This window comes from Nomascus leucogenys, unplaced genomic scaffold, assembly GCF_006542625.1.
Source record: "Nomascus leucogenys isolate Asia unplaced genomic scaffold, Asia_NLE_v1 Super-Scaffold_241, whole genome shotgun sequence".
In the NCBI taxonomy this organism is placed as follows: Eukaryota; Metazoa; Chordata; class Mammalia; order Primates; family Hylobatidae; genus Nomascus; species Nomascus leucogenys.
Window position 1 is genome coordinate 2,849,189 of NW_022095767.1, and position 23,800 is coordinate 2,872,988.

The 23,800-nt window shown below is 53.3% G+C and overlaps 1 protein-coding gene across 2 annotated transcripts; it reads right to left on the reverse strand.

Moving 5' to 3' along the window:
- Positions 1-1,604: 1,604 nt before the first annotated feature.
- Positions 1,605-12,984, reverse strand: FCER2 (Fc fragment of IgE receptor II). 2 transcript variants are annotated; one of them, XM_030807794.1, is made up of 10 exons: positions 12,963-12,984; positions 11,965-12,078; positions 11,581-11,634; positions 10,754-10,816; positions 10,463-10,525; positions 10,238-10,300; positions 10,050-10,139; positions 2,818-2,969; positions 2,571-2,677; positions 1,605-1,842 (listed from the first exon to the last, which is right to left on the reverse strand). In XM_030807794.1, exons 1-10 carry the CDS (start codon positions 12,982-12,984, stop codon positions 1,605-1,607), a joined length of 966 nt encoding a protein of 321 aa, XP_030663654.1. The 2 variants fall into 2 exon arrangements, with proteins under 2 accessions (XP_030663654.1, XP_030663655.1); XM_030807795.1 differs by lacking the exon at positions 12,963-12,984 and adding an exon at positions 12,601-12,619.
- Positions 12,985-23,800: the final 10,816 nt, after the last annotated feature.

Below are 23,800 nucleotides of genomic sequence, written 5' to 3' on the forward strand. Positions count from 1 at the left end.
CACATTCTCCTTGTAATAGAGCAGGAAAAAATAAAAACGGGAGATAGCATTCTACTTCAGTTGCTCCTCAATTTGTTTCTTTCTTCTTCTTCTTTTTTTTTTTTTTTTAGATCCAGTCTCACTCTGTTACCCAGGCTGGAGTGCAGTGGCGCGATCCTGGCTCACTGCAACCTCTGCCTCCCAGGTTCAAGTGATTCTCCTGCCTCAGCCTCCCGAGTAGCTGGGATTAGAGGCGCATGCCACCATGCCTGGCTAATTTTTGTATTTTTTTTTTTTTAGTGGAGACGGGGTTTCACTATGTTGGCCAGGCTGGTCTCGAACTCCTGGTCTCAACTGATCGGCCCACTTCAGCCTCCCAAAGTGCTGGGATTACAGGCGTGAGCCACCACGTCTGCTTGCTCCCAATTTTTTCTTTCTTCTTTCTTTCTTTCTTTCTTTCTTTCTTTCTTTCTTTCTGTCTGTCTGTCTGTCTGTCTGTCTGTCTGTCTGTCTCTCTCTCTCTCTCTTTCTTTCTTTCTTTCTGTCTCTCTCTCTCTCTCTTTCTTTCTTTCTTTCTTTCTCTCTCTCTTTATTTTTTTAAATTTTCTTAGCTGGGGTCTCACTCTGTCGCAGTGGCATGATCTTGGATCATTGCAACCTCCACCTCCCGGGTTCAAACACTTCTCCTGCCTCAGCCTCCTGAGTAGCTAGGATTACAGGTGTGCGCCACCACACCCAGTGAATTTTTGTATTTTTTTTTTTTTTTGAGATGGAGTCTTGCTCTGTCGCCCAGGCTGGAGTGCAGTGGCACAATCTCGGCTCACTGCAAGCTCCACCTCCCGGGTTCATGCCATTCTCCTGCCTCAGCCTCCCCAGCAGCTGGGACTATAGGTGCACGCCACCACACCCAGCTAATTTTTTGTATTTTTAGTAGAGATGGAGTTTCACCGTGTTAGCCAGGATGGTCTCGATCTCCTGACCTTGTGATCCGCCTGCCTCGGCCTCCCAAAGTGCTGGGATTACAGGCATGAGTCACCGCGCCCGGCTGAATTTTTGTATTTTTAATAGAGACGGGGTTTTGCCATATTGGCCAGGCTGGTCTTGAACTCCTGGCCTCAGATGATTCACCTGCCTCGACCTCCCAAAGTGCTGGAATTACAGGCATGCGCCACCACGCCCAGCCAAAGATATGATGTTCCAACTTTCAAAGGTGGTCTCAGGCATCAGACTCTGGAATTCCCAGCTCCCACGTGCCACACCCAGAGACCAGACCCAGCCAGGCCTCCAAGAAGGGGACGAATGTGGGAGGCCATCATTGCCCCATTTTATTGATGCAGGCTGGACAGGAGGACTCATCACCTGAGCTGGGGGTACTGAGGTCCTGGGGTGCTGAGGACATGGGGCTGCATCTGGAGAGGGTGCGGTTGGGGGACATTCCCATCTGAAGAGGGTGCTGTTGGGGTGTACTCCTGGGAAGGCAGGGGCCATAGTGGAGCCAGAGATGTGTCAGCTGCCTCCATTTGGATGGCAGAAAATGTCACAGGGAACTTTCAGCCACAAAGAGGCTTTTAGGCCGTGGCTGGGGGGTCTTCAGGGTCTCGCTCCGGGCCTGGCTGTATCCATGCTCAAGAGTGGAGAGGGGCAGAGGGGGCGGGCAGGCGGCCGTCAGGGCCCCGTCTTGAATCAGGTCCCATAGACTCCGCCGAACCTTCGCTGGCTGGCGGCGTGCACGTGGCCAGCCGGTCGCACACCCAGGCGCCCAGCTCACGGTCGCAGAAGGCGTCGTTCCAGTGGCCGGAGCCCCGCATCATCACGCAGTCCTCGCCCTGGCTCCGGCTGGTGGGCTCCCCTGGAGCCCAGTTGCTGGAGAAAAAGGCTTTGGGTCAGGGGATGGGGCGGGGAGAAGGAGCCCAGTTCCCGGCAGCCTGGACACAGCTCTCTGAGTCTGCACCCTCCCTTCTCACCCCAGGTTCCCCCATCCTGAGTCTGTGCCTGGGGACCTGTACCTCACTTTGGTGCCCCATACCCTGCAGCCCAAGACTCACCCTAATTAATTAATTAATTAATTTTGTCGAGACAGAATCACCCTGTAGCCCAGGCTGGAGTGCAGTGCGCAATCTCAGCTCACTGCAACCTCCGCCTCCTGGGTTCAAGTGATTCTCCTGCCTCAGCCTCCCAAATAGCTGGGATTACAGGCGCCCGCCATCATGCCTGGCTAATTTTTGTATTTTTAGTAGAGAGGGGTTTTGCCATGTTGACCAGGATGGTCTTAAACTCCTGGCAGGTGATCCACCCACCTCGGCCTCTTACAGTGCTGGGATGACAGGCACAAGCCACCCTGCCCGGCCAAGACTCACCCTTCTAATCTGTGCATGGAACTTCCTCCCTGAGCCCCTTCCTCTATATCCCCTCCTCCAGGTCAGAGAAGCCTTGGCCAGGTCCCCTAGCCCCCACTGGCGTCCTCCTCCCCTGCACCCTAGAGACCCTTCTCTCTGAGCCCTCACCCGCTTCCCGGTGCAGTTTATCCAGGGAGCTCCTCCCTCCACGGTATTTCCGCCTCCTCCCCTGGATCCCAGAGGCCCCCTCCTCACCTGTAGTCCACATGGCTCCCATCCACCCAGACAAACTCCCCCTTCAGGTCCAAGTTCCGAAGGCCAATCCAGGAGCCTGTGTGGCTGGCATGCTTGGTCAGGAAGTCCTGGGGGGCAGGACAGGGCTGGAGGACCGGAGACATGTGCCCGGGGCCTTCCAGCCCACTTCCAGAGGTTGGGTAGAGTGGGGTTGGGGTCCCCCCACCCTCGCCATGCTGCCCACCACCTCTGCAGAGCCCGGGCCCACCTGCTCCTCCAGGCTGTGGATGCTGACCAGCTGCCCTTCCATGTCCTCACAGGCGTACCGGGCGTGGACCCACTGCTTGGTGCCTTTGCCGAAGTAGTAGCACTTCCGTTGGAAATTGATCCACTTTTCAGGGCACGTGTTGCACACAAAGCCTGGGGTGGAGGAGAGGCTCAGGGGCGGTGCCAACGGAGGTGCCTTGGGCACCCTGGACAGACTAGGTGGTGGCGCCCCTCTAGGGCCACTCCTGGGGTCCTGGCTAAAAGCAGACCCACCCCAGGGCCTCACAGATGGCCTCATGGCTGTGTTCTCTGCTGGAGCTATGATGCTGACCAGGTCCATAGTAGAAGCACCTCAGCCACCATGGCCACAAACACCTTCATGGTTAGCAGAGCACGGTGTCGACCATCAACACCTCAACTACCGTCAGCATCTCCACAAACACCTCATGGCCAGAAGCACCACAAGCACCAACACTGCCACCACACATTCATGTCCAACATGGTCAACACCATGACCACAAACACACTCATGTCCAACAACACTTCAACCACCATCATCACCACAGACACCTCACAGCTAGAGGCCCCTCAACCACCAGCACCATGACCACAAATGCATTCACGTCCAACAACACTTCAACCACCATCATCACCACAGACACCTCACGGCTAGAGGCCCCTCAACCACCAGCACCATGACCACAAATGCGTTCACATCCAACAACATTTCAACCACCATCATCACCACAGACACCTCACGGCTAGAGGCCCCTCAACCACCAGCACCACGACCACAAATGCGTTCACATCCAACAACATTTCAACCACCATCATCACCACAGACACCTCATGGCTAGAGGCCCCTCAACCACCAGCACCATGACCACAAACACACTCATGTCCAATAATATTTCAACCATCATCGTAACCACAGACACCCCACAGGTAGGAGCCCCTCAACCGTCAACACCATGACCAGAAACGCATTCATGTCCAGCAACACTTCAACCACCAGCACCATCGCCACAAGCACCACCATGGCCAGAAGCACTTCAGTTGTCATTATCATCACCTTGAATCCACCATGGCTTGGGAACTCTTCAATCACCAACGCCATGACCACATCACCAGCTCCACGGCCAGCAGCACTTCAGCCACAAATCCCACCATCACAAATGCTTCACAGAGAGCAGAGCATCAATCACTAACACCATTGCCATCAACACCTCATAGTGAGAAGTGCCTCAACTGCCACCAACATCACCATAAATCCATCCATGCCTAGCAACACTTCAATCACCAACATTATCACCACATCACCAGTTCCACAGCCAGCAGCACCTCAGCCACAAGCACCATCGCCAACAGCACTTTGACCACCCTCAACACCTCAAACACCTCATGCCAGCAGCACTTCAACCACCAACACCAGCACCACAAATACCTCAGGGCCAAAAATGCCACCAACACCATCATCACAAATGCCTTCCAGCCAGCTGAATATCAATCACCAACATCATCTCCACAAACACCTCCTCAACCACCATTACATCACCATAAATACACCCATGCCCAGCAACACCTCAGTCACCAACACCATGACCACATTGCCAGTTCCACAGCCAGCAACACTGCAACTGCAAACACTGTCACCACAAACACCTCACAACTAGAAGCACCTCAACCACCAGCACTATCACCACAAATACATTCACGTCCATCAACACATCAACTACCAACACCATCGCCACAAACACATTCATGTCCATCAGCACATCAACTACCAACACCACCACCACGAACACATGCATGCCCAACAACACATCAACCACCAACACCGTCGGCATGAGTACATTCACATCCAACAACACATCAACTACCAACACCATCGGCATGAGTACATTCACATCCAAAAACACATCAACTACCAACACCAGCGCCACGAACACATTCACGTCCATCAACACATCAACTACCAACACCATCGGCATGATTACATTCACATCCATCAACACATCAACTACCAACATCATTGCCATGAACACATTCACGTCCATCAACACATCAACTACCAACACCATCGGCATGAGTACATTCACATCCATCAACACATCAACTACCAACATCATTGCCACGAACACATTCACGTCCATCAACACATCAACACCAAACCATCAGCATGAATACATTCACATCCAATAACACATCAACTACCAACACCGTCAGCATGAGTACATTCACATCCAACAACACATCAACTACCAACACCATCGGCATGAGTACATTCACATCCAATAACACATCAACTACCAACACCATCAGCATGAATACATTCACATCCATAACACATCAACTACCAACACCTCGCATGAGTACATTCACATCCAACAACACATCAACTACCAACACCATGCAAAACAAAAAAAACAAAAAAAAAAAAAAAACAAAAAAACACCATCGGCATGAGTACATTCACATCCAATAACACATCAACTACCAACACCAGCCACGAACACATTCACATCCATCAACACATCAACTACCAACATCATTGCCATGAACACATTCACGTCCATCAACACATCAACTACCAACACCATCGGCATGAGTACATTCACATCCATCAACACATCAACTACCAACATCATTGCCACGAACACATTCACGTCCATCAACACATCAACCACCAACACCATCAGCATGAATACATTCACATCCAATAACACATCAACTACCAACACCGTCGGCATGAGTACATTCACATCCAACAACACATCAACTACCAACATCATCGCCACGAACACATTCACGTCCATCAACACAACTACCAACACCATTGCCACGAACACATTCACATCCATCAACACATCAACTACCAACACCATCAGCATGAATACATTCACATCCAATAACACATCAACTACCAACACCAGCGCCACGAACACATTCATGTCCAACAACACGTAAACCACTAACACTGTCACCATAAACACCTTACAGCCAGCAGAACACCAGTCACTAATACTATCGCCATCAACACTTCGTGGTTAGCAACACCTCAGCTGACGCCAGTGTCACCACAAACACCTCAAGGCCAGAAGCAGCTCAACCACCAACACCATCATTATAAATACACTCTTGACCATCAATGCTTCAACTGCTGACACCATTGCCATAAATACATCCATGGCCAGCAATACTTCAATCACCAACACCATGACCAGCAGCACATCAGCGGCCATCACTGTCACCACAAACACATTCATACCCAATAACACTTCAACCACCATCATCACCACAAACACCTCATGACCAACAGTGCTTCAGCCATCAACCCCATCGTGACAAACACCTCATGGCCAGTAGCACTTCAACCACCAACAAACCCCTCCAAGGTCAGCAACACCTTCATCACCGACATCATTAACAGAGGTACCCACCACCAGCAGCAGCTTATCTCCACCACCCACACCACAGCCAACACCATCTTTACCAACCACAGCAGCCATGTCTTCCTCACTGGCACCAACAGCAAAACCAGTGCTGTGGCCAGGTCCACCAGCAATTACTTTCCCCAAGCACCACCCCCACCAACAGCCCTGGTCATCATCACTGGCAGAACTCCCCAAACCAGCACTCCTAGCCAATGTCTGGGAAACGGAGATGATTTTCTTCCAGTGGGGGGCTTTGGTCAGGAGAGCCAATGGGATTGTGAGACTAGGTCCCACAATCCCTCAATATGGTCTCTTTCTCCCCTTCCCCCTCACCCCAAGGAGACTCCCAGACATTGTTGCTATCACCTCCCAGGTGGGAGGTTAAACCCACTCTTACTGGATCAAATCTTTCTTGCTTCAAAATAGATTTTCAGCAGCGGTGTGCACCTGTAATCCCAGCTACTTGGGAGGCTGAGACAGGAGGATCACTTGAGCCCAGGAGTTTGAGACTAGCCTGGGCAACATAGCAAAAACCCGCTTTAAAAAAGTAAGTTTTCCTATAGTGATATGCAGGGAGGGTTCCACTACACATGGTCAGATGTGTTTTGTTTTGTTTTGTTTTGTTTTGTTTTGTTTTGTTTTGTTTTGTGACAGAGTCTTGCTCTGTCTCCCAGGCTGGAGTGCAGTGGTGCTATCTCGGCTCACTGCAACCTCCACCTCCCAGGTTCAAGCGATTCTCCTGCCTTAGCCTCCCGAGTAGCGGGATTACAGGCATGCATCACCATGCCCAGCTAGTTTTTGTATTTTTAGTAGAGACAGGGTTTCACCATGTTGGTCAGGCTGGTCTCGAACTCCTGACCTCAGGTGATCCACCTGCCTTGGCCTCGCAAAGTGCTGGGATTACAGGCGTGAGCCACCACGCTCAGCCACAGATTTTTTTTTTTTTTTTTAAAGAGGCAGGGTCTCATCATGTTGCCCAGGCCAGTCTCGAACTCCTGGGCTCAAGTGATCCTCCTGCCTCAGCCTCCCAAAATGCTAGGATTACAGGAGTGAGCCACCACGCCCACCCTCACGTGGTCAGATTTTTCTAAGGGGCTTAGAGTCTGCAGTAGCTTGAGATGGGTGTGCTTCTCACCCATGAAATGGTAACCAGTACTCAGCCCTCTGGAGGTGCAGCATTAAAACAGGAAGAGGTGGCCAGGTGCAGTGGCTCATACTTGTAATCCTAGCAATTTGGTAGGCCAAGATGAGAGGATCACTTGACCCCAGGAGTTTGACGCGTAGTGAGCCATGATTGTGGCACTGCACTCCAGTCTTGGTGACAGAACCAGGCCCTGTCTCTAAACAACAAAAACAAGCAACAACAACAAAAACCCAAACCCCCAAAACCAGGAAGAGGACATTTCTGAGCCCTTAAAGAAAACTTCAGGGGAAGGTGTCTCGGTTGTTTGTTACATAGTCACCCAGAGACAACCTCAGAGCCAGGCTCAGATCCCAGGCTGTGGGGCTGGATTTCGGGGAGTCTTCAGGGACTGGGGAAGAATTAGGAGGTGGCCTGTCAGAAGCAGTCATGGTCCAGAGTGCTCTTCCCCTGTGCCTCTCCCTGAGGGACCACACTGAGGTTTCTGGCTGGGATTCCCAAAGCCACCTCACATCCCAGGGGACAGGACTCCATCACACCAAGCACAGAAACTTCCTCTTCTCTGCCCCAGTTAGGGCAGCTGGGGCTTCCCAGAGGTCAAAGACCAAAAATCAAGGGTGGGGGCACTGGTTGGGGGAATGGTAGGGCTGTAAAACCCCAGTTCCTACCCTACATTAAATTTTTTTTTTCTTTCGAGGCAAGGTCCCACTCTGTTGCCCAGGCTGGAGCGCAGTAGCTCAATCCTAGCTCACCGCAGCCTCAAACTCCTGGGCTCAAGTGATCCTCCCACCTCAGCCTCCCAAGTAGATGAGACTACAGGTACACATCCCCACATCTGGCTAATTTTTTCATGTTTTCGTTGAGGTGGGATCTTGCTGTGTTGCCTAGGCTGGTCTCAAACTCCTGGACTCAAGTGATCTTCCTGCCTCGGCCTCCCAAAGCGCTGGGACTATAGGCGTGAGCCAGTGCACCTGGTCCCTACCCCACATTAAGGGTACAGTGACTGAATGTCTGCTCTCTCTGCAGCCTGCTAGCCTCCTGAGGTCAACACTGCCTCCATTATTGCCACCCCTGGGAAAGAGGCCACCATCTCCATTGTCCCATCACTGCAGACATTACCCCCGTCCGGATTCCTGGCCTGCTCAGACAATCTACCAGGAGGGCTCTGTGTATGGGAATCCTACTAATAACTCCTCACTGGGCCACATCAGGCAGAGGACACCCGCAAGGAGAACCCAGTGAGGGTCAACACTGGACTGCTTTAACGCAGAAAAGGAAAAAAATTGTAGGAGCCTCCAAGTCTGTGAAAGGACGCAGTTGGAATCAGAAAGATATTGCCAGGCAAGATGGCTCATGCCTGTAATCTCAGCATTCTGGGAGGCCGAGGCGAGAGGATTGCTGGAGCCCAGGAGTTCAGGACCAGCCTGGGCAACATAGTGAGATCCTGTCACTACAAAAAAATAAAAAAATTAGCTAGGGCCAGGTGCAATGACTCATGCCTGTAATCCCAGCACTTTGGGAGACTGAGGCGGAAGGATCACTGGAGTCCAGGAGTTCAAGACCAACCTGGGTAACGAAGTGAGACCCCGTGGCTACAGGCAAATAAAAAATTAGCCTGGCGTGGTGGCACACACTCGTAGTCTCAGCTACTCTGGAAGCTGAGGTGGGAAGATCTCTTGAGCCCAGGAGTTGGAGGCTGCAGTAAGCTATGATTGCACCACTGCATTTCAGCCTGGGCAAAGGAGTAAGACTCCATCTCTCTTTTTTTTTGAGACAGAGTCTCGCTCTGTTGCCCTGGAGTGCAGTGGTGTGAAGACAGCATGATCTCGGCTCACTGCAACCTCTGCCTCCCGGGTTCAAGTGATTCTTGTGCCTCAGCCTCCCAAGTAGCTAGGATTACAGATGCCCGCCACCATGCTAATTTTTTTAATTTTTTTTTATTTTTATTGAGACGGAGTCTCACTCTGTTGCCAGGCTGGAGTGCAGTGGCGTGATCTTGGCTCACTGCAACCTCCACCTCCTGGGTTCAAGCAATTGTCCCGTCTCAGCCTCCCGAGTAGCTGGGACTACAGGCATGCGCCACTACACCCAGCTAATTTTTGTAGTTTTAGTAGAGATGGGGGTTTCATCATATTGGTTAGACTGGTCTGGAACTCCTGACCTCAAATAATCTACCCGCCTCGACCTCCCTAAGTGCTGGGAATTCAAGCGTGAGCCACCGCGTCCAGCTAATTTTTGTATTTTTAGTAAAGACGGGGTTTCACCGTGTTGGTCAGGCTGGTCTCGAACTCCTGACCTCAGGTGATCCACCTGCCTCGGCCTCTCAAAATGCTGGGATTACAGGTGTGAGCCACCATGCCCGGCCAAGACCCCTTCTCTTAAAAAATAAAATAAGGGGTGTTTTATGTATGCCCCATGTGTCCTGCCCCATCAGAAACTTAGTCCTATTTCTGTCGTCACGCACACCTCTGCCTCGCATCCAAGCACACTACCCGCCCTGCGCTTATATCTTTGTGTCCTCCCGATGACACTTGGGTCACACAAACGTATAGACATGCTGCCTCACGTCACACATGCGTGCCGTCACTCACATTTGCCAACACACCCGAGCCCCAGGTGCGGTCACGCGTCATCCTGAGCAGAGACTCACACACTCACCCCTGGACACCTGCAACTCCATCCTTAGCTTTGTCACCTCCTCCCGGAGTCTTTCCAGCAAATCTGAAGCTTCGTTCCTCTCGTTCAATTCTTGGGGAGTTGACAAGGGGCGGTGCTCAGAGACCGACTGGAAGGCCCCCTCCTTGCCCGTTCCCTCCCCCACTGCCCCATCCCCTCCCAAGCCTCACCCTGGGACTTGAAGCTGCTCAGATCTGCTTGAAGCCCGTTCAGGTTCCAGGACATCTCCGAGTCTGGTGTGTGTAGGAGCGCAGGGCTGGTCTCAGGGAGGACGTGTACAGGCCGAGGGTGTCCCCCAAGCCTGCCCCCCCCCAGCCTCATGGTTCCCCAGGGCTCTGAGACACTCCCTCCTTCCCACCCAATCTGGCTCCATACCCCCGATCCCCGTCTCTCACCCTGAGATTTCAATCTCTGCTGTTCAGCTCTAAGTTCCTCCAGGTCCTGTGAAATCTGCGTGGCTGTTTGCAGGGGAGGGGGCTTCATGGTAAGCAGGTCATCACTGTCTCCCCCATCTACCCCCACCCATCCCTTGGCCTCTTTGCCTGGGTTCTTAGAACCACCTGCGCAGTTTGCAGTTCCCGGGTGTCGGGGATGGGGCACAGTGAGTCTTAACGCTCTGGGTCCAGGAAGTCATCCAAGACCCCCTCGCCTTTCCCCCTGCAACCCCAGCTCCAGGAGTCACTCACAGTGGGATTTCTGCGCCATCTGGTCACCGTGGTGTCTTTCCAAGTTCTTGGAAACTTGAGAGACTGGAGCGGTGGGAGACAAGAGATATCCCAGGAACCTCAGAGGCAGGTCCTTGGACCCCGCCTATGCCCCAGGCTCAGGGACCCGCTCACATAGTCACAACAGCTGCTGTTGCTGTTTGTTCATTTACTGGAGCAGGAGGAGTGTACTCAGGAAGGTATATGCAAGAATATAATGAACCTGTGTACCTTTCCCCCACCCAGGATTAACTATAAAAGCAGTAGGCAACTATCAGAGCACTTCACAAATCTTAGAGCTTGTTTCCGTCTCACAGCACTAAAATTATGCCCATTTTACAGATGAGGAAATGGAGGCACAAAGCAGTTACAAAACCCTTACGCTACAGATGCTTAAGGCTGCCGACTTACAATGGTTCAACTTACAATAGCTCAAGTTACAGTGGCTTGACTTTACAATGGTCTGAAACCAATATGCATTTCGTGGAAACCTTACCTCTCTCGCAATGCTGGGCAGTGGTAGGGAGCCAAAGCCTTCAGCCACCCATGCAGTTTTGACTTAAACTATTTTCAACGTACTATGCGCTTATGGGGACATAACCCCATTGCAAGTGGAAGAGCATCTGTATAAGATGCTATCAGGCACTTTTCCAAGCTTCTCTGGGTCCCCGCCTTCCCTAGGACAGGGAGCAACTTAGGCTGACCCTCAGTTCCTTATCGAGGGGACACTGAAGCCCAGAGAAGAGCGGGATGAGAGCTGGGCGTCCTAACCCTCAACCCCACCCCCCTCCACCTTGACCCCTTCATACCGTTCCAGGCAGCCCTCTCTTCCAGCTGTTTTAGACTCTGTGTGGTGTCCCAGTCTGGGGAGGGGGAGAGAAGAGGAGTGGAGAGGGGGGATTGTGAGTGCCCCCACCTGCCTGCATCCCACCTCCTAGCTGGGGATGGAGGTCTTGGGTATAAGCTACGGAAGTGCTGAAAGGGTGGAGGACGGGGATGCTGGGTGGGGGTTGAGGGGCTCTGGAGGATGGGGGATGGGAAAGGGCTGGCAGTGGCAAGGTGGGAGGCAGGATGGGAAAACTGGGCTTTGAGGGGTGCATTGGGCTCCCCAGGCTCTGAGATGGGGATGTGGGAGGGAACACAGAAGGGCCCCATGGGTTGGGGGGATCACATGGGGCTAGGGGTGTCCTCACGCCACAGGAGAAGCAGAGTCAGCAGCCCGGCCCACAGAGCAGCGGTCACCAGCCCCAGCAGCACGATCTGAGTCCCGCGCCTGCAACACCGCTTCCTGGGAGGCTCCTCGATCTCTGCCGGGGGTGGAGGGACTAACTATGGGTGCAGGGTGAAGCTGGACGCTGGCTCTGTCCATCTCCCCATTACCCAGAACCCCCGACAGCCTGGGAGCCTGTCCAGAGCCTACACTGAAGCAGAGGGTCTCAGTGGACCCCCAGCTCCATTTGCACAGCTTCCTTACCTGACTTAGAGCTGGGTCACTGTCCACAGAGACAGATCTGGGACCAAGAGCTAAGACTCCCTCAGCCCGCACAACAAATGCCAGGCCCCCAGCCTCACTTCCAGAAGACTAGGTCCTGCTTTTTCCTTCCCCTCTGACCCCCAACGCCCACCCTTACACCTCTGCACCTGTCCCCAGCCTGGAGTCCCTTCCCTAAACCCAGGACACTGAGTCCCAGTTCTTCCCCAACATCGGAGCCACTCCCCAGCCGCTTTCCCAGGTGTCATCCAACATCCAGACCTCCAAAGCTCTCCTAGGCCCCATCCGAAGGTTTATCTGGATGTCCCACCCCAAGCCCCTGGCCCTCTGCACTCACCTTGGCTTGGAGGATTCATTATGCTAAATTCTGCTTGTTCCAAATTCCTGTTCTACTTGGCCTCTGACTCTATTGGGCTCCCAGCTCCCTAGCTGGAGCCGTTTTTTTCTTTTTCTTTTTCTTTTTCTTTTTTTGTCAGGAGGGTGTTGAGTCAGAAAAAGGGGGGGCCCTCAATTTTCCACTCCTTCCTGGCTCTGCGCCACGAAAGTCAGTCCGGCCTCACCTCCTTACACCAGTGCCTTTCTTAGAAATTCACCCTTTTTCCCAGAGAGGGAGTGGGGAGCCCCCCTTCTCTTCTGGGTGAAAGGCAGTAGCTAAGGGTCATTGCTTCTGCCAATGTTAGAACCAGAGAGTCCTCCTACCTGAATATTGACCTTCCTCCATGGCGGTCCTACTTGGATTCTCCCGATGATGGAGCACTCACTCCCTGACAACGCAGTCCACTCAGCGGGCACAATCACAGCTCTGGCTCATCTGGGATTTAATGATGGTTAGGGTGAGGCGTCAAACCCTAGTTACCAGCACCAGATAGCATCTGGGACTTGGTGGGACTCAGTGGCCATTTGCTGATTTTGTTTAGTCTACAATCTGGACTCACTAGTGTGGTTAGTGGGGAGACACAGCTGGTGTGGAGAGATAGCAGCCTGAGATCAGAAGTGGGGCACTCCAGAGCCCATCACACTTGAGCTACACAGCAGGTGCACCCATGAGATCTTGACAAATGACTTAATTAACCTGGAAACTTCTTTCCTCATTCGTAAAATGATGACACTGAGAACACCTATACTGTTTGTTGGTTGGTGATCTGTGCTAAAAATATCACCAGCTTTTATTATAATTGCCTTGCCTGTGTGACCTCAGCCAAGGATTCAACCATTCTCAGCCTCAGTTTTCCCCTCTGTAAAATGGGCTGATGACAGCACCCAACTCATGAGGCCAAGATAGGATCCAATGAGACCACAGTATACCTGAGGCTTTTGGTGCGGGGCTGCGCACAGTGGGTCTTCAGATTCTAAACATTTATGAAGCATCTACTCCGTGCCACGTCCCACTGAGAAATGCTAAGAGCCCATAACCCAGGCCTCAGCCTTCTCCTCTGCCAATGTCCCCAGGGCATCTGTAAAGTGTCTGACTTTATTTATTTATTTATTTATTTATTGAAATGGAGTCTCGCTGTGTCGCCCAGGCTGGAGTGGAGGGGCACAATCTCGGCTCACTGCAACCTCCGCCTCCTGGGTTCAAGCGATTCTCCCGCCTCAGCCTCCCGAGTAGCTGGGATTATAGGCATGTGCCACCAAGACCAGATAATTTTTGTATTTTCAGTAGAGACGGGGTTTCACTATGTTGGCCAGGCTAGTCTCAAACTCTTGACCTCGTGATCCACCCGCGTCGGCCTCCCGAAGTGCTGGGATTACAGACGTGAGCACTGTGCATGGCCTATTTTTTTATTTTTTGAGATGGAGTCTCACTCTGTTGCCCAGGCTGGAGTGCAGTGGCACCATCTTGGCTTACTGCAACCTCCACCTCCCAGGTTCAAGCAATTCTCCTGTCTTAGCCTCCCAGGTAGCTGGGATTACAGGCGCCCACCACCACACCTGGCTAATTTTTGTATTTTAGTAGAGACAGGGTTTCACCATATTGATCAGGCCAGTCTCGAACTCCTGACCACAGGTGATCTGCCCTCCTCAGCCTCCCAAAGTGCTAGGATTACAGGCGTGAGCCACTGCGCCCAACCAAGTCCTCTGACTTTAAAGCATCTACTATGTGCTGAGGAGCATGGGACTTGGGGTCCTTCAGTCCTGGAGGTCACGGGCTACCTTCTTTCGCCGCCTGACTATAGGTAAGTCCCTTCTCTCAGAGCCTCAGGGAGGTGGGGTGTGGGGCAGCTAGGGTCTCATTAGCGGCAGCTCAAGCTGGCCCTTTTGACATTGTGAGAGGAGCCCAGAGGTGTCACCATCCTGGGACTGGGACTGTCCAGGGAGGCAGCTGGACAGACCTGAGCCCGAGTCCTGGCTTCTCGCTGGATGAGCAGCTCAGTTTGCTCATCTGTAAACTGGGAGTATTCAAAGCACCAGCACACAGTAGGTGCTCAGTAAACCTACTGGCAGGTTGCTGGGGGAGTGTCCTCATTCTGTGGGGCCTCTCTCAGTGGAATTGAGGTTCCAAGAGGATAAGTCATTTGTCCCCATCATGCAGTGGTGGGACTGGGACTCAAACCCGGGATCCTTGACCTGGGAGCCTATTTGCTCAATCATCTGGAGACACAATCTCATGGTGGGGTGTCTACTGGTCAGTGCCGGGTGGCAGGATCCCAACTCCAGGCCGTCCTTCTAACCCAAGAGGCCCTGCCTCTGCCTAGAGCCTTCCGTGGCTCCCCAGGGCCCTCTATGAGCAGCCCAGCGCACTCACCAAGCTCATCTCAGACCAGATGGCCTGCTTTCACTTCCCCAAATCAGGGACCTGAATGCCTCGAGATTCTGTCCACACTGCGGCCCCCACCCCTGCCCCCTCACCACCCACCACCTCCCTTCTCTGACTGTGACCTCCTCCTGGTCATCCCTTGAGGCTCAGCCCAAGGTCGTTTCTGCCAAGGGCGCTTCGATCTCCACTTCCCGTGACCAATCCCCGACACACACAGATACGTACTCACTTAGTGGAGTTTGGAGCCTGTGTCTGTCCTCCTAGTGTGGTGGGGTCGACCAGAGAGATTGGCAGGGACCGTCAGGGACAGAGTTTAAGCAGGAAGAGAGACACTTTCTTCTGAAAGTAGAGCCACTGACAGCCTCTATTTTCATAGACCTAAATATGGGCTTGCCACCCGGATAACATTACATGCATGGCCTCTCCTGGTGCTCCCCACACCCCAGTGACATCCGTGTTATTATTATCTCCATTTCTCAGGTAAGAGAATCTGGTGAGAACCAGAGATGTTAAGCAGCAAGTTCCCACAGGGCTGAAGGAGGTGAGCGGTAGTGTCAAGATTTGAACCACTGTTACTGCACACTGAATCATTATACCACTATGGCCAATCACAGAGGGCCCTGGGGAGGCATGGAAGGCTCTAGGCAGAGGCAGGGCCTCTTGGGTTAGAAGGACGGCCTGGAGTTGGGATCCTGCCAGCCAACACTTACCAGCAGACACCCCACCATGAGATTATGTCTCTTGATGATAGAGCAAATAGGCTCCCAGGTCAAATGTCCCAGGTTTGAGTCCCAGCAAGAAAAGAGGGAAGAGGAGAGAGGCAGAGGAAGGGAAAAAAAGACGGAAGGAGAGGAAGAAGGAGCAGCAGGAGGGAAGGAGGGAAGGGGGGAAAAAGAAAGATCCGTGAGATAATATTCGGGTCAAATATGGACAATTTTGACTGGGCACGGTGGCTCACGCCTGTAATCCCAGAACTTTGGGAGGCTGAGGTGGGAGGATCACTTGAGTCTGGGAGTTCAAAACCAGCCTGGACAACATAGCAAGCCGTTGTCTCTACGAAAACCATAAAAATTAGCAGGGCATGGTGGTGCATGCCTGTGGTCCCAGTTATTGGGGAGGCAGAGGTGAGTGGATCACTTGAGCCCAGGAGTTCAAGATCAGCCTGGGCAACATAGTGAGACGAAAGAAAGAGAGAGAGAGAGAAAGAAAGAGAGAGAGAGAGAAAGAAAGAAAGAGAGAGAGAGAAAGAGAGAGAGAGAGAGAGACCGGGTGCAGTGGCTCACGCCTGTAATCCCAGCACTTTGGGAGGCCGAGGCAGGTGGATCACCTGAGATCAGGAGTTCAAGACCAACATGATGAAACCCTGTCTCTACTGAAAATACAAAAAAAGAAAAAAAATTAGCCGGGCATGGTGGTGGGCACCTGTAATCCTAGCTACTCGGGAGGCGGAGGCAGGAGAATCGCTTGAATCCAGGAGGCAGAGGTTGCAGTGAGCCGAGATCGCACCATTGCACTCCAGCCTGGGCAACAAAAGCTAAACTCTGTCTCCAAAAAAAAAAAAAAAGAAAAGAAAAGAAAAAAGAAAGAAAAACAGAAAAGAAACACCATACTCCATCCCAGCCCCATCCTGGAACTAAGACTTCATCCCCATGTCCTCAAAACATGGCCCAGCTGGACTTATGCCCAAGCTTCCTCCTCCTCCTCCTCCTGTGTCCGCATTGGTGGGACAGTCCGTCCATCCACCCAGACACCCCGGCCCAGGCCCAGGCCTTGTCCAAGCACTTCCTGATCTTCCACCCCACTGCTCACCCAACACTAGGGCCTGGCTCTTCTCAAAAAAATAACCTGCTTCTCCCCATCCCCACAGCCGCTGCCTCTGGCCACTCCCTCTTCCCCCTGGACCAGGTGACATCCCCCTCTTAGGGTTCCCCTTGCCTGGTTTGCCTTGTCCCTGGGACAGCCTCCTCTATGGCCTCCCCACTCCCATCCTGCCCCCACGACAGCCTTCCTTGGGGCTCCACCTCCTGTCTTGTCCCCCAAAACAGACCCTCCAGGGTCCTCACTCCCACCTGGCCACCACGGTGGACCTCCTTAGGGTCCCCAACCCTACCTGTCCCCATGACAAATCCCCCAGTGACCCCACCCTTGCTTGGCCTCAAATGCTGTCCCTATGTCCACCCAGCAGCCCCCAGTGACCTCTCCAATGCTCAGCAGCCAACTCTTTCCCTTCCTTTTTTTTTTTCTTTTTTTGAGACAGAGTCTTGCTGTGTCACCCAGGCTGGAGTACAGTGGTGCGATCTCAGCTCCCCGTAACCTCTGCCTCCCAGAGTCAAGTGATTCTCCTGCCTCAGCCTCCCAAGTACCTGGGATTACAGGTGCACGCCACCACACCTGGCTAATTTTTTGTATTTGTAGTAGAGATGGAGTTTCACCAAGTTGACCAGGCTGGTCTTGAACTCCTGGTCTCAAGTGATCCACCCACGTCAGCTTCCCGAAGTGTTGGGATTACAGGTGTGAGCCACCGCACCCGGCCCCTCCCTCACTTCTTTACCATCTCGGTCCTTGGCCATTACCCCAGATCATGGTGGAGGGGACATTTTGGGACCCAAAATGAACAGCCTCAGACCACCAGAGTCAGTATTCACTCAACAGGCATGCACCAAGGTCCACTTGGTCCAGGGTGACAGACAAGGCAGCAGGGTCCCAGCTGTTCTGGAGTGCAGGGTCCAGGGGACATTTCAGCCAGGCCCCTCCCTGACATGGTGGGAACGTTCAGCCCTAGTGGATGGCCCAGCCCAGCTTCCTCCTGGTTGGGAGGTGGGTTGTAGGGGCACAGGTGGGTGTCTTCTGGAGTGAGAGACATGGGAAGTAGCCCACCCAGGAGTGGGGATTTGGAGTTCCCCAGTTGAGAGTGGGGAGGGGGTTAAGGATCAGGAGACACATTTTGGGAAGGATGAGGAGGGTGGGCAAAGTGCCAAGGGGTCTTAGTATATAGAAGTCTAGGTGGCATAGTGGCTAGGGCTGCAGATGCCTGACCCACACTACCTGTGTTCAAATTCCTGGTTCTTCCATTGAAGTGCTGTGTGACCTTTGGCAAGTCACCTAACCTCTCTGTGCTTCACATAAGGCAGCATTGATCACCAAAGCATCAAATTCCTAGGGTGGTGGTGAAAATTAGATGTGTTAATATGCACACAAGACACTAAGAACTGTGGCCGGCTGGGCGTGGTGGCTCATGCCTGTCATCCCAGCACTTTGGGAGGCTGAGGCGAGTAGATCACCTGAAGTCAGGAGTTTGAGACCAGCCTGGCCAACAAGGTGAAACCCGGTCTCTACCGAAAAGTGCAAAAATTAGCCAAAAGTGGTGCCGGGTGCCTGTAATCCCAGCTACTCGGGAGGCTGAGGCAGGAGAATTGCTTGAACCTGGGAGGCAGAGGTTGCAGTGAGCTGAGATTGTGCCATTGCACTCCAGGCTGGGCAATCCCAATAAACAAACAAACAAATTTCTGTGCCCAGCATCCATTGCTACTAAATTAAACTATACAACAAAATCGTCCGTATTTTTTTTTAGAGACAGGGTCTCACTCTATCTCCCAGGCTGGAGTGCGGCGGTGTGATCTCGGCTCACTGCAGCCTCAACCTCCTGAGGTTCAAGAGATCCTCCTACTTTCTCCTCCTGAGTAGCTGGGACCACAGGCACGCACCACCACGCCTGGTTAATGTTTTAAATTTTTGGTAGTGATGGGGTCTCACTATGTTGCCCAGGCTGGTCTCAAACTCCTGGGCTCAAGTGATCCTCCTGCCTCAGCTTCCCAAAGTGCTGGGATTACAGGCATGAGTCACTGTGCCCAGCTGGAATTTGGTGTTTCTGAGTTCTACAAGCCCAGGTTCCCCAGCCCAACCCCACCGGCTCCATCATGTCCTTCCCAGGGGTGAAAGCCCCCTGCCTGCTGGGTCCCTGCCAAGACTCAGCTCAAACACTTGGATGCTTTGGGGCCCCAGGGACTCAGTCACGGGACTGCCCCACCCGCTTCCCCTCTGCGGTGTTAACACGCCTCTTGCTCACTTCGGGGGAAAAACAGAAAATTGTGCGGATGTGGGCCCCAGATCTGTGGGTGTCGGTTCTTCTTTCTGATTTGGGATCCTCTGTGTGTTGGGGGAGGCCGCGTCTCACTCCTCCTTTGACCTAGATCAGAATTCAACAGGAAGGAGTTCAGGGCGTCCAGCGATGACAACCCTAAACCACCTCCAGCTGAGCTCTCATCCTAGCCCCGGCCCTGACTGTAACCCCAGCTCAACTACAACTCGATCCCCTCACCCCATGATGCTCTGATCCCAGCCCTAACCTCTGCTCTGCACAGGATGGAGGCACATCCACGGCTCTAATCACAGAACCCCCACACCTGGGACAGGGCCTGGCGCTGTGTCCCAAAGGGATGGAGCCTGGCGACCCTGACTCTAACCCCATCCCAACACAGCCTTGGGCTCCCCTACCTGTTTAACCTTTCCTGGGGTTACGAAGGGGAGAAGGAAAGGGTACAGGGGTGGGGAGGAAGGGCAGTAGGTGCGTCAAATCCAGGGGGGCTTCCAGGAGGAGGTATGTTCAAAGCTGGGTCTCTCCCGCACTGCACTGTTGACTTCGGGGCTGATGATTCCTCGTTGGGATGCCGTCCTGTGCATTGTTGGCTGTTTAGAAGCATCTCTGGCCACTAGTCGCCAATAGAGTCACCGTGGTTGAAAAGCGCTGCTTTGAAAACACGATTCCTAGATCACGCTTTATTTTGTTTTCATTGTGGCAAAATATACATAACATAAAATTTACCATCGTGGCCATTTTTAAGTGCACCGTTCAGCAGCACGAAACACATTCGCACTGTTGTGCAACTATTACCACCATCCATCTCCGGAACTTTCTCATCTTCCCAAACTGAAACTGTGTCCCCATGAAACACTCACTCCCTCTTTACCCAACTCCAGCCCCCATGACGGCTCCCCTTAGGGTCCTCAACCCCACCAGACCTTCATGACAGCCTTCTTTAGGGTCTCCCTGAAACCCCTCCTCTGTGTCTTCCCTGAACGGCAACCACCTGCCCGTATCTTCTCTCTGCCTACAACCATCCATGGCTCCCTTCTGCCCTGGGCCCAAAGCTCCAGCTCCCCGATGTCCTGGAGTTCAAGGGTCCCGCCTGCTCAGGCCTGGCAGCTGGTCTCTCCAGCCACACCTGTATCTCTTCCTCCAAGACTCCACAGAGTGCCTGAACTTCACACAATTCTGAAACACCAGGCTCCCTCCAAGCCTTCGCACGGGCAGCTCCCTGCCTAAAGTGCTGAGGCAACCCGCAGCACCAATTTGCATGGAAGCCTTTCTGACACCCCTCCCTGCCACCCATAGTCCTAAGGCCCCCTCTTTTCCCAGCCTTGAGCTCCTTCACTGGATGGGCCCCTCCTAGGACTGGGGGCTCCCCAGGGGCAGGACCTATGCCCCACTCCTAGAAGGGCCAGGAGGGCGGCCCTGAGTCACAGTCACATGCACCCCTTTCCCTCCGCTTCCCGACCCCCACTCAGGCAGAGAGCCAGTCAACAGGAAGAGGAAAGGGGTGTGTGGGATGAGAAGAGCCTGGATGTGCACTTTCGTCTTCCGGGAACCTCGGGATCTGGAGCCCAAACCCAGGCTGTTTTTTTGGTGTGGATTGTGGCAGTGGAGCGGGGAGAGCTTGGCGGGACTGGTATGTGTGGCTGGGAGTCCTCAGGCTAAGAGGGGACACAGAGATGGGCTTGTCCACACCCTTCCCTCCAGAGGGCCCCCCAGAACTCCAGGAGGGGAGTCCTGGACCACTCATTGCCTCCCTGACCCCTCCCCTCAAGGCCCCAGGATACTTCCAGGGACCAGAGAGCTGAGCCAGCAGGTCCTGAGACTTCTGAGAGCAGCCCAGGCGCAGCCTGGGAGACTTGGGGATTTCTCTCCAAGAATGCCCTCAGAGACCCTGAAATCCTGGACTCTGGGGTCCACCCTCACAGACCCAGGCCTTCACCTTCCTGGAGACCCAGGAAGCCAGGCCCCCAGACCCCACCCTCAGGGACCCAGGCTCAGCCCCCTGAGGATCCAGGAAGCCAGGGCCCCAAAGCCCATCTTCAGGAACCCAAGTTCCCAGCCTTTTAGCGACCCAGGAAACCAGGCCCTCAGACTCCCATTTAGGGACCCAGGCCCAGTCACTTAAGAACCCAGGAAGTCGGGTCTCCAGACCCCATCCTCAGAGACCTAGGCCCCCTAGTCCCTTAGGGACCCAGGAAGCCAGGCCCCCAGACTCCACCCTCAGGGACCCAGGCTTAGTCCCTTAAAGACCCAGGAAGCCAAGTCCCCAGACCCCATTCTCAGGGACTCAGGCCCCCTAGCCCCTTAGGGATTCAGGAAGCCAGGCCCTCAGACCCCACTCTCAGGGACTGAGACCCAGCTACTTAGGGACCCAGGAAACCGGATCCCCAGGCCCCACCCTCAGAGACCCAGGTCCCCTAACCCCTTAGAGATTCAGGAAACCAGGCCCCCAGACCCCACCCTCAGGGACTCAGGCTAAGCTCCCTAAGGATCAGGAAGACAGGCCCCCAAACCCCATCTTCAGGAACTCAAATCCCCAGCCCTTCAGGGACCCAGGAGGTTAGGACTCCAGCCTCTCAATCCCTGAAAGACCCACGCCTCCAGCCCGGTAGGGACCCAGGAAGCCAGGCCCCCAGACCCCATCCTCAGGGACCCAGGCTTAGTCTCTTAAAGACTCAGGAAGCCAGGCCCCCAGACCCCACCCTCAGAGACCCAGGCTTAGTCTCTTTTTTTTTTTTTTTTTGAGATGGAGTCTCGCTCTGTCGCCCAGGCTGGAGTGCAGTGGCGTGATCTCAGCTCACGGCAACCTCCATCTCCCAGCTTCAGGCGATTCTCCTGCCTTAGCCTCCCGAGTAGCTGGGATTACAGGCACCCACCACCACACCCAGCTAATTTTTGTATTTTTAGTAAAAACGGGGTTTCACCAAGTTGGCCAGGCTGATCTTGAACTCCTGACCTCAGGTGATCCACCCACCTTGACCTCCCAAAGTGCTGGGATTACAGGCGTGAGTGAGGCTTAGTATCTTAAAGACCCAGGAAGCCAGTCCCCCAGACCTCATCTTCAGGGACCCAGGCCCCCAGACCCCTAGGTGTGGGATCGTGTGTTTTTCTCCTTTGTCCCTGCTGATCTCATGCCGGTTTCTGGGTCTGCCAGGACAGTGACGGGTGCTGCCTCTTTGCTGGACACACCTGGTCACTGCCACCACTGTGTAACCCTGATGTGGGTGACTAAAGGCCATGGGTTCCCAGCCCAGCTGCACCCCTTTACCTGCTGTGTGACTTAATCCTCTCTGGGCCCCAGTTTCCTCATCTGTAAAATGGGGATAACCTCATCTGTAAAATCTCTCACATAGGTTGCTGTGTGCATAAAGCCCTCAGCCCAATGCCAGATATAGGGAGGCTCTAAAAATGGGAGCATTTTTAGTTCAATTTCTTGAAAAATATCTCTCACATAATTAAGCAGCTCCCAACCCGGCAGCCAGCAAGGCCCTGTGTGGCTGACACCTTCTCCTCTGTACTGCCGCCTCTGTATGCCCGTCCAGTGACAATGGCCTGCCTTTCTGTTTTATTTTTGGAGAGATGGTCTCACTCTGTTGCCCAGGCTGGAGTGGAGTGCAGTGGTGTGATCACGGCTCACTGCATCCTTTACCTCCTGGGCTCAGGCGATCCTCCCACCTCAGCCTCCTGGGTAGCTTGGACCACAGGCACAGGCCACCTGCCCAGCTAATTTTAAAATTATTTTGTAGGCCAGGTGTGGTGGCTCACGCCTGTAATCCCAGCACTTTGGGAGGCTGAGGTGGGTGGATCACGAGGTCAGGAGATCGAGACCATCCCGGCCAACATGGGGAAACCCCATCTCTACTAAAAATACAAAAATTATCTGGGCGTGGTGTCATATGCCTATAATCCCAGCTACTCAGGAGGCCGAGGCAGGAGAATCATTTGAACCCAGGAGGCGGAGGTTGCAGTGAGCCAAGATCGCGCCACTGCACTCCAACCTGGCAACAGAGCGAGATCTCTGTCTCAAAAAAAAAAAAATTTTTTTTTGTAGAGATGAGGGTCTCGCTATGTCGCCCAGGCTGGTCCCCAGCTACCGGCCTTAAGCAATCCTCCTGCCTCGGCTTCCCGAAGCATTGGGATTACAGGCATGAGCCACCATGACCTGCTCTTCCTTCATCTTCACAGCCAGAAGCACAGCCTCTTCCAGTCTCTCTCTGACTCTCATCCTCCTGCCCCCTCTTGTAAGGACTCTGTGATGACATTGGGCCACCTGGATAATCCAGAGTGATCTCCCATCTCAAGACCCTTAAGGTAATTCCATCTGCAGAGCCCCATTTGCCACATAAGGCAACCTATTGACTGGTTCCAGGGATTAGAATGTGGACATCTTTGGGGAGCTGTTATTCAGCTGACCACTATACTCTAGGAGACAGATGTTGTTATTATTATTATTATTATTATTTGTTTTTGAGAGGAGTCTCGCTCTATTGCCCAGGCTGGAGTGCAGTGGCATGATCTCAGCTCACTGCAGCCTCCGTTTCCCAGGTTCAAGTGATTCTCGTGCCTCAGCCTTCCCAGTAGCTGGGACTACAGGCATGCACCACCATGCCCGGCTAATTTTTGGTAGAGACGGGGTTTCCCTATGTTGGCCAGGCTGGTCTCGAACTCCTGGCCTCAAATAATCCA